Genomic DNA, 11,423 nt, shown 5'->3' on the forward strand with positions numbered 1-11,423 from the left:
AAATGTTGATAGTGATACTCTAATGAGATGTCAATGTTGCCTATTCTTTGATTTTAACTTGAGTGGCAGTTTGGAATATGGTGAATCCCTTAAATACAACAATTGGTGCTGCTTCACTTTATTAGTACTTATAGTTAAGTGGTGCAGCTGCAGATATAGCTACCTTAATTTCCCTTTAATCTATTATGCAACCCATATCTCTTAAAGCAGCTTGGTGCATCTTTGCTTCTCTTTAATCACTTCTAATTGTTAATATCCTCTCTACGGAAGTATTTTTTTTCGCATCCGAAATGATTTTCAGAAATCAGTTCTGTTAAAACGTACATAATATCAAATTACTGTATTTATATTTCAAGAAAACACGAGTTATAAAAAGGCACCAAAACACATTAAGAAAATAAAACAATTATACTCCAAATATGCTGGGATACACCTGAGACATTATTTTCAGCTAAGATTAACAAAGAAGATTGAGCGATTTGGCATTAACAAAGAAGAGATATCGTGGAGAAGGGAAGAATTAGATTGAGAACAAAAACATATGATGATGAGAGAGAAACAAGCTGAGAAGCAGCCATGGCAGTTCCACAGGAATAAGAATCAGTTATGTTATCTTTCATTCGTTTCATTCTTCTAATCTTGTAACGCTTCTCATTCATTGATGTTATTGTGATTAACTTGATTATACTGTCTGTAGAAAACAAGCGTGTGTGAAATTGTGAATAGAACATGTTACTTTTTTTCCACGCAGCGCAGTTAACACGTCTTTGGTTCCAAGGATATCTGGTTCAACTACTTATTAATTTTTATCGGCTAAACCAACCAAACCATTACACAGACCTAGGCCTAGTAGTAGGTCCCATATCCGCCATGGTTTAGTACATTGCTGAAGAGGTTAACAATATATTATTCCAATTGAGATACATAAACCACTTCAAAAAAATCGAGACGAGTAAACAGCACTTCATAGTTCATAGAGATGTTATATGAAGGCCCTACATTATTAGAATCTATGTCCTTTGGCTTAAAAGGACATACTCCGTTTCAAAAACTGATCAACCAAGAAATCCCCAAAATGGGTTCCACTCTGGAAAAATTATTACAGATTTTGAAAAAACAAGATGAGAAAATAAAACTTCGCCCCTGCAGTTTAACCGGTCAGCGCTGAAGCTCCAGAGATAATCTCAATCAATTCGGTGGTAATTGATGCTTGACGGGTTCTGTCAAAAAAAATGAACAAAGACCAGTGAGGCATGCCATAGCTCCAAAAACAAAGTATACAACTAAATTGAGAAACATAATAATGCAATCATATAGGATGGTTAAATACATATCCCAACCACCTTGATAGTTGAATGTAAGATATGTTTGCACGAGAAAAGGAATAATAGAGACCTGTTATAGGTAAGGGTGAGACGATCAAGCATGTCCCCAGCATTCCTGCTAGAGCTGTCCATGGCAGACATCCTCGCTCCTTGCTCACTGCAAGCATTCTCCAACACCGCGTTGAACATCACCTATATACCACATAGTACAGCAAGAACAACCAAACCTTCAGTATAATATGAAAAGAAAGTGATAACTTTCAACCAGTAAAAGGTTTATTTAAAACAGTAAGGTTCCAGCACTACATTTCTACACCAAAAAACATAAAAACAAATATATCAAAGAATAGTATACAACCAGGAATGAACCTCAATCAGCCCAAACTTTAAGGTTAATGCAGTACAAGAAATTAAATGTACAATGCAGCATTGTGAAACACCAAGAAAAGCAGCATTTGTGTCATTCATGAATTCATAGGTTCGACTAATTACACAAGGCTAAGAGTGAACAAGTCAATTGGAACCCTCTACTACTTGAAACTTCAAAGATAATTCATGGGGGGGGATTTTTAGACCAGAACATGCATCTGCAGCAAATCCTAAAGCTTGTTAATGAAAGAAGAGGATTATATAGATCCAGCAACTAAATTATTTGTTTCGTATTGATCAAAGGAGAAATTAATTAACGTGGAGACAGGAATGTTCCAAAAGAAAAACTTTTACCAGCAACATTTCCTTATCTTGTCATTTTTATACTTGATTCTATCTGATAACATGTGTGTTTATTAGACTAATCATTAATTTCAATTATTATCAGAGCATAAGTCAGCAGCCAGCAGCAAAACTTAGTTTGTCAAGAACTTCCCAAAATTCTACTCACACAAGAAAACTGGAACTCAGCCAGATTCTGAAGAATTTCTGATTTTGTATCACCGCCTTCAATCTCATAAGAGTCCAGCTCTCCAAGCCTTCCCCCAGCCTCGGCCTCTCTCTCCACAACCTGCATAAAAATTGCATCACTTAACAACAACTTGAAACAAGGAATAACACCAAAGCCAAATATTTAAAACATTTCTAAAAAAGCCTTTCTATTTGAAAGGTGAGGCAAAAACTAGATTGTAGCCAAGACTTGATGTTATGACTCTGGACAAAAATTGACACTAAGTGTAGTGTTACTTAAAGATAGAAGTACCTCAGGAGATAATACAGTCGACACTGTTGGCAGAAATGAGACAACTGATTGAAACTTGTTGAAAACAATCCTCAAAGCATCATACTCAACATTCTTTAGAATGTCATCAGCTAGGACAGATACCTAAAAATTCAAAATACAACAATTAGAATGAAAGAAAGGGACATAATCAGTGCAGTATTATGCAAATCAATCATATTTAAAATGTATCCATTTCAGAGACAAATTTCATTTGAAATGATCAAAATCCAGAACAAGTTCCACTCTTCAACAACAAACAAGCCTTAACCTACTAGTTCAGGTTGGTTACTTTGATCAATCACTGCATTGGACTCTATCAAAAAACTAATTGTCAGCTAAACAATTTAGAGGAACGTCACATTATCAATCTTCTTTTGAACAAATCAACTTTTTAGGACTACCTTAGTATATAATTCCAATAATGCAGAAACTCAAAGAGTTCAAGACTTAAACAGCACACTACAAGTTCAAATTACATGATATGTCGTTACTGTTGTCCATCATAACCTCTTAGCTTTCCACTGCTTAAAATTTTAAAAACACATGCAAATTTGTTGGAAATCATATCACTGCAAAATATAATGACCTGAGTATAGTTCAAAGGATTTTTCTGCAACTCTGTTATGATGATCTCAATGTCTTTCTTCGAGTCACGTGTCAATTGAGCCTTAGCCTTCTCTCCCAATATGACATACTTTGTCTCTTTATCAGGCCCTACAGCAGTAAAAATATATAACTGGAACCAATCAAAATCACTGTGTACCTTGAATCAGCAGAAAATACAAGAAATCATATCTATAACTAAAGACTGAATTAATGTTAAAGCAACCGAGCATAAAAGAAAAATTATAAAGCTTTGTAACTAAAATCTTATAAGTACTTATCTTTTTAATATTCACTCAAATGTCTCTCTTGCTTTGACTTAATGCTCATTCAATAACTTAATATAACTTATAATCGCATCTTTAGACCTAACACATGTGATATGCTTCTATTCAATGCACCACTTTTTGTCAAAATGTTAAACAAGAAAAAACAATCAAGTGCACTTCAGCATACGCAGCATAAAGGTATCATATGCTAATGATGCCAATCACCTAGGTAAATAATAGTTTAGTGTGCATGTATATTAAGGATCTTCCACCCAGCTTCATTGTTAAAGCTATCTACATTATCATTTGGGATACTCCACATCTGCTATTGTAACCTACTAACTCCATATTCCAACTTTCCAAGATGCTTACTCTAAAATTCTTAATCTTTCAAGCTTTAACGATTGGTTTGCTATTTGCTGCTGTCATGCAAGAAGTCTCAAAGTATAATGTCTACTTATTACTGTTTCCTTTTTTGCAAAAACCTCGACACCACTTTGTTGGGACTTGTTGTCAATCTCATTAAGTCATATTACTCAGCAAATGAGTTTTGTAGATCAACAATAACATGACATAATTTTGGTAAAAAGAGCCAGAGTATCTGATATTTTCTGAATATTGAAGTTGATATTCAAACTGAAAAATAATATTATTAGATCAAATCTCAAATTTTCTCTGATCTTATGGTGACCTACATATGAGATCATTATCGTTCAGAGATTTTACCTTATAAAAAACATTTAATATTACAAATTTAGATTCTCAAACAATTCACTTTAATATTTAAAACACAATTTAGATTTTAGACAAACATAAAGAGTATTAAACATTGCAATCTTCGTGACATATGAAAATAAAGAGGGCAAGAAATTACCAGAATTCAATTTACTCAAAACCCTGCTTATCTTGACAGATGTCGAATTGATTCCACCACAGAGACCTTTGTCTGAAGAAATGGTAACAACAACGTTTTTCTTGACATCAACACCTACGCATAGAAACACAAATGGAAGGATCTAGGTCAGGGCACCCATAGCATAATTTTGACACAATAAGGTATATACATGCACCTAATTCATAAAAAGCTAATGAAGAAGTTGCATTTGTGTGATACAGCCAAGTCATACAAACAATAAAGGCACTAGAAGAATACATCCAATTTTGAACACCAGATAAGGTAAAACCATAAAATCAGCAAAACAAAAACAAAAAACAACGATCACGTGTTAGTTACAATTGATTAAATTATTTTTTCTAAAAAGTCGCAGAACATACTAGGAGTGTCACCCAGGAGGGCAGTAAATGGCTGCCATAGGCCACGTGAATTTTCAGTTCTAGTCTGAATAGCTCGCAGCTTTGAGGCTGCAACCATCTTCATTGCCTTGGTGATTTTCTGGATATTCTTCACACTCTTCATCCGATTTCTGACTGAAAATTACATAAATTCACAGCGAATTAATATTTTATTCGGCAGGTAGCCATAAATCTAACCAAAGAACAAAGCCAACAGAAACTTATCTTACTCTATAACAAGATTAAGAAACAGTAAATAGAAGATGAAATTCATCGTACCTATTTGAGTTGAAATAGAACGTGCTCCAATGAGGTTTTGATCTCTGTCATCAACCATACGAAATTAGATGGATCAGTGATGAAAAAAAAACGTAAATAAAATCATTTCTATAACAACAACAACATCAAGCCTTTTTTCACACTAAATGACATCGGCTACATGGATCGAAAGACACCGTATCATACAATAGTGCTATATGATAATCATGTATTCAGATCCTATGACAATGATTAAAAATGTAAAATGTTTGTGAATTGGAGACAAAATAGAAGCACAAAAAAAAGAGGATATATGAATACAGAATTATGATAGAATAAAAGTGAAATGATGAATAAAAGAAACTAACAGAGAAAGAGAGGATCGGAGAATGAGAGGAGCGAAACGCTTCCCTTCGCGTCGCATAGCAGACATCGCAGACATCTTTCCTTACTGATTCGATTATTCTTTCCAAACCCTAAGCGTTGTAGGAGAAACAAAATACAATTAAATTGGTTTTAGTTGAACTTCACAAATCCAACACACTCTTATAAGTTTTCACGTTTTTCCTCCAAACTTTCTTCATTCATTTTTCTTTAGTGTTTTTGTAAGATTAATATTTTACGTTTCCATAGCTAGGATTTTTGGGTAATTACTCAATACCCCTATTGTATATTTTTTGGTTATAAAACTCAAATTCCTTATAGCCATGTAGAATATTTGAAGCCCAATCAAGCAACCACAATCATCATAAGTGTTTGGCCCATTTTGCTTGGATTTTTTTTATTTTGATTTATAAACTAAGTTTGTTCCATAATCAACTTAGTTTATAAAAAAATATAAACAAAAAAAATAAAGAAATAATATGTACCAAACACATGCAACACTCATGTAATTCTTAAGTTCATAGATGTTTACAAATTACAACCCTAAATCATCAAAACAACTTAACTTGTTTCGATAAATCAATACCACAAACTAAGACATTAATTTTGATACGAGATAAAAAAAATTAGATTTTGTTGGATATTTAGGTTGAATTACATTATGCAATATATGTTGGATTTTTATAGCTAACTTGATGTTTGGAGTATTACAAAATAGATAAAGTAAATGCTCTAATAAGAACCTTTATTATTTTAACATATATATGTGTTTAAACTATATTTTGATAATAAAATAAGTTATTGAATAAATATTTAGAGATAAGTAAACCTTAAGTTTAAATATCCTTGACGCCTCCACCTATATACAATCTTGGCTCCTATTATTCTAGAGAAACTATTTATACATATTTAAAGAAGAAGTGGAGGTCATGGGTGAGTAAGTGACACTATTTACCATTCATATTTAATCATTATTGATTGTCCAAAAAAATTAATTCAAATAAATAAATAGTGAATGGTGTAATGATTGTCTATAATTATTTACACTAACAATACATATATATTACATTTCTTACTCGTGTACATATAAGTTTATATTTTCTATGATACATCGGAAACAACAAAAGGTAACAAAACCAAACTAAAAGAGAGAGATCTAAGTCAATATAGTATTGACAAGAAACTAAAATTGAATTCCAAGTCTTGAACTCATCACGGGATTGAGAGCATATCTTAGTCATGAAATTTATCATCTCGTTAGCCTCTTTAACAATAAATTTTATCTCGACGATCTAGTCACTAGTCAATCAAAATCAAACATTGTTGACCAACATCTGAATATGAAATCCCTCATAAATAATCTGAACTGCTTCAAGGTAGTCACTTTTCATAATAACTTTCTTGAAATCCAAGTTCTAAGCTAGAGAAAAACCATGTTCCATAAACAATAGTTCGGCTAAAATAGATTAAGCCTCTTTGAAGTTAGTTGAAAACCTCGACATCTAACGACATGTGTTGTCTCGAAGAACACTATCCCCTTCCATTATAAGAGCTTCTAATGCAACTATTATCTCCATTTCCACAACCACTAAACACTGACCAAAAAGAGAAGACCATGATGACTTTCTCCATCATCCAACCCTAAAATGACTTAATCACCCATAAGGAAGTAGAAGTAAAACCAAGTCACACTCATAAAGAAGAGGAATCCTGACAATCCCTAAATATATGCATAAGATCCTCATTACTCATATAACACCTAAAACAAATCGGAGTTGTAGTCATATGCCTTTTGAAACATAATTCATTTTAAGGTAAGATTAATGTGTTGACTTGGTTTTCATGAGTTTATATAATTATATATATATATACACATTTTTATAGATTATGTTTTTATATTATAATTATAAGGACAAAATGTATGTAGTGACAATATATGTTCGTGTTATACTATCATTATTTTATATTAACAATGTGTAAGTCTTTAAACTAATATTGCATAAATTTTATAGTCTATAATTATATTAATATTAATTATAAAATATGATATTATAAATTAAAAAAATAAGACAATTAAATTTGAACGTTTTTTCTTGATTTATGTTTTTTATAAGGTAAGTTTGTTTTGATTAAAAAATAATACTTATGAAAGCAAAAATAATGTGAAGGAAACGTTGCAAAAAGCTAGTTAGGGTTTAGAAGATTAGACGAAAACAAATCCCCAAACGCCATTGCCAAGTCGCAAACCACCATCTTTGATCTCTGAGTGTTTTCATCTCTCAGGTAAGTAATCCATTTCTTCCTTATTCATTCTCTCTTATCTTTCACTTGTTATGCTTCTCTGCTCATGTTCTGTATGTGATACATTCTATTTCGTGTTTCTTAGTGTGTGTTCTTCATTAAGTTACACATTATGTTCCACCGTTTTTTCTTTCATTGCTGCAATATGCATCCTAATGATCCAATGGTTTAGGTTTGTAAAGGATTTATGCTTTTCTTTTTCATCGTTAAATATATATATAGAGAAAAACCTTAAAGGCCTTCCGTAGGTTCATTTTGACATAGTACATAAGAAAATACATGGACTTTTAAACTAGTAATTAAACTAAATAAATAAATCGGTTTCGTTGAATATTGAAAAAACAAAGGAGTACTAATAATGGGGTGGTTTTCGGATCGAGATATGTTACCTTTGATTTGATGCCATGTTAGTAGTGTGGTGAGGATTAAATAGAGTTGACTGAGAAAGGGTATTTGGTGGAATAGGGTTTTTACAAGGAGTTAAGAGTAAGAAGAAACATGAGCCGGAGCTTGGGAATACCGGTGAAGCTACTCCATGAGGCGTCTGGTCATGTGGTGACGGTGGAGCTTAAGAGTGGAGAACTTTACAGAGGCAGCATGATCGAGTGCGAGGACAACTGGAACTGTCAACTCGAGAGCATTACCTACACTGCCAAGGTACTTACCCTTTTCCCATTTTTTTTTCTTGTGCTGTTTCTTTCCATCATACTCCGAATTTTGTATGAGCGCCAGTACCAATTTTCCTTGGCAAAATTTTAACGAGGAAAAATGCTAATCCATAGCTGTAGTCCTATTCTTATCATTTTGAATAAAAGATGGAGGTTTAGAGTGGCTTTTGAATAGCATGCTTGGAGAACTAACTGTTAAGAGGATAATTTACCCCTTCAGTTTGATTTGAGTTCCACTGCTGCAGTTTACTATAGTTCATGGTGCAGTTTTAAGTGTTTTGTTCAACACTAACCTTCCGGTAACTTGTATTGATGGCTCGGATCTCAGTTGTTGAATTTTTTTTGAAGTTAAGAGAGGACTTGCACATAAATAGAGAATGGGCATAGATGTAGGGATTTAATAACAATCAATTTCGGCAGGGGCTAGATTAGTTGTTGATGCAGACATAGGAGGGGGCTGCATAGGATATGATTGTGGCTGTCTCTCTAGTGCTGATGTGTGATTAATTGAGAACAGGCTTTAATGTTGATATTTGTTTTGTGGACTAGTTAGTGGATACATGAGGAAATTATGGAAGCACACTTGTTAATTTCATGATGTTGTGGTGGTGTTTAATATCTCCAATTTAAATTTACTTTGTTAAAATGCACACTACTAGTCTTAGTTGCTGATGTTGGCTTCATCTTCCTTAGGATGGAAAAACATCACAGCTTGAGCATGTATTCATTCGAGGGAGCAAAGTCAGGTATGAATCATATGCTACTCATTAACTTGATAATTTTATATTCCAAATAAGGTTTTATATTTTCCGTACGGATAGTGATTTGAAATGATATAACATTTTTTGCAGATTTATGGTCATCCCTGACATGTTGAAGAATGCTCCAATGTTTAAGCGTTTGGATGCTAGAGTCAAGGTACCTTGTTATGTTTCAAGTGATTAGGTACTGTGTATTTGTTTTATGTTTGTGCTTTTGTAGTTTATGCTTTTCTTAATCTCTTGAAGGGCAAGGGTGCATCACTTGGTGTTGGTAGGGGTAGAGCAGTTGCAATGCGAGCAAAGGTATTTTTTCTAGCATCTAAGTTTATTGACATATAGTTCTCTGCAAATAGCTTTGAAAATGATACATGTGGTTTAACTGCAAATAGCTTTGAAAATGATACATGTGGTTTAACTGCAAATGTTGCTTGTGTAGGCTCAAGCTGCTGGACGTGGAGCTGCACCTGGAAGGGGTGCACCACCTGTGCGAAGGTGATCACCATTTCCATAGTTTCTATGCCCTTTATGCTGGCCTTAATGTCTAGGTCTGTTGGAGAAGGTTACTCTATTCTGTTTCTGAGAGAGAGAGATTCAAATAGAAATGGCTTATTGAGACTTAGATTACTGTTTGTGGATGTATGGAATGCCAAAATTATTTACATCGCCTCTTATATTTTAATCTGCTATTAATTGCTTGGTTTGTGGACTTCAATTTTGTTAGTATCTACCCATTGGTGGATGAACATGAGAAAAACTTGTGTTAAGAAATATCTATGGAGAAACAATTAACAAAATCTTAAGAGTACATTAAAAAAATTAATTTTAATTAAAATATAATCTTAAATAATTATTCAGGATAGCATTTCCAAATACAATGGGTTGGTTTTTTTGGTATTATAAAGGGATCTTATCATCTTTTGGGTAAAGAATTCTTGATCTAGTGGTGTATACATAAACATTATATTCTGAAATTTATCTTTAAACTTCTTATCCTCTATCAAAATTGAAATCTTTGTCTTGATTTCATGACTTCATACATTTGTTGAAAACGATTATTATACTTAATTAATTGTAAAAACACAAGAAAAAGAAAAAATATATTTTAAATTTGATATTTTTATACTTTTTTCGAAGTATTAAGTATTTTAATTGATCATGTTACCAAAATATCCTTATACCAATTGAATATTGAACAATGAGAGATTTTTTTTAGTTAATCAAGTCAAAAGATAAAATGAAAGAATCTCAAAGACAATTTTAAATCACGAAACACATCATCAACAGGTTGACAATATTATCAAAACCAAAATGGTTCATCGGTTATATCTAATATAAGGATAAGAATATATGATTATTTTAACAACAAAAACAAGTTTCAAGACATTACCATACAAGTCATGTGAGGAATGGTAGATGTAGCCCTTCTCACCAAGTTCTTGACATAAGAAAGACTTCAATGAAAACGAAATCATGTAGAAGTAACTAATAAATTTATGACTACATATTAATATTTTAATTCTAATTAAATTTAATATTAAATGATTGTATAAAAAATTATAAAATATACGTGTATCTAAATGTAATGAGTTATATGCATCTTCATATACGTTTTTTTTTTGGAAATTAATCCAACCCTTTTATGTATCTTTCTTCATTCCCACCATAAAATATTAATTATATGTTAAATATAATCACAAGATATATTTTTCTACCAACAAAATATTTAATTTAATCCATATTATGATGCATCATGCATGCATAGAGATTACACAACAGAGAAAAGAGGTTGGTTGATAAGTTGATATATAAGAAGGCAAGAGGAGCTTCTGAATTCCTCATTTCTCATATTCTTAGACTTCTTTGTCTCTTCTGTTCCATTCCCATGGATCCTTACAAGGTAACCTTCTTTCTTCTTCTTCAATATTCATATTCTCTTTCTTCTTCTACCGTTTCATAATAGTAATAATAAGTGTTTTTATGCATGCAGCACCCACCTTGTAGCGCATTCAACTCTCCCTTCTGGATCCAGAGGTATTTGTATTTCCACCTTCTCATCTATGTTTTACTAACTCAACCATTGAATTTGTGTGATAACTCAACCATTGAATTTGTGTGATAACTCAACCATTTTGCCCCTGCAGCCTGTTGGTCGAATGGTCCTCTGAATAAGAACATAGATAATTTCTTTGCTGAGAATGAACAACTTGCATTAGTTTGCTGATGTTGTGTACATTGATTGTATGGCTATACAGGCTGACCGTTCTCTTGGCCAAGCATCTAAGGCTGTTGCCTAATCCGGAATGGTTGTAAGAGTTGTTGGTGCAGCGGAATCGATCGCTGCAGATGTG

General features: G+C 32.7%; 2 protein-coding genes across 3 annotated transcripts; one reads left to right on the top strand and one right to left on the bottom strand.

The window, feature by feature from the left end:
- Positions 910 to 5,469, bottom strand: LOC109328575 (ATP synthase subunit gamma, mitochondrial). The gene is made up of 9 exons (XM_019562096.1): positions 5,330 to 5,469; positions 4,983 to 5,026; positions 4,686 to 4,838; positions 4,285 to 4,398; positions 3,125 to 3,252; positions 2,518 to 2,640; positions 2,206 to 2,325; positions 1,396 to 1,517; positions 910 to 1,220 (listed from the first exon to the last, which is right to left on the bottom strand). The coding sequence occupies exons 1-9, from the start codon at positions 5,401 to 5,403 to the stop codon at positions 1,151 to 1,153; spliced, it is 948 nt and encodes a 315-aa protein (XP_019417641.1). The 5' UTR covers positions 5,404 to 5,469; the 3' UTR covers positions 910 to 1,150.
- LOC109327319 (small nuclear ribonucleoprotein SmD3b-like) lies at positions 7,483 to 9,787 on the top strand. Of its 2 annotated transcripts, none has more exons than XM_019560409.1 (6): positions 7,483 to 7,628; positions 8,112 to 8,303; positions 9,008 to 9,060; positions 9,166 to 9,232; positions 9,322 to 9,378; positions 9,512 to 9,787. In XM_019560409.1, exons 2-6 carry the CDS (start codon positions 8,145 to 8,147, stop codon positions 9,569 to 9,571), a joined length of 396 nt encoding a protein of 131 aa, XP_019415954.1. In that variant the 5' UTR covers positions 7,483 to 7,628; positions 8,112 to 8,144; the 3' UTR covers positions 9,572 to 9,787. The 2 variants fall into 2 exon arrangements, with proteins under 2 accessions (XP_019415954.1, XP_019415955.1); XM_019560410.1 differs by having other exon boundaries at positions 7,502 to 7,632.

Source organism: Lupinus angustifolius, chromosome LG15 (assembly GCF_001865875.1).
Source record: "Lupinus angustifolius cultivar Tanjil chromosome LG15, LupAngTanjil_v1.0, whole genome shotgun sequence".
In the NCBI taxonomy this organism is placed as follows: Eukaryota; Viridiplantae; Streptophyta; class Magnoliopsida; order Fabales; family Fabaceae; genus Lupinus; species Lupinus angustifolius.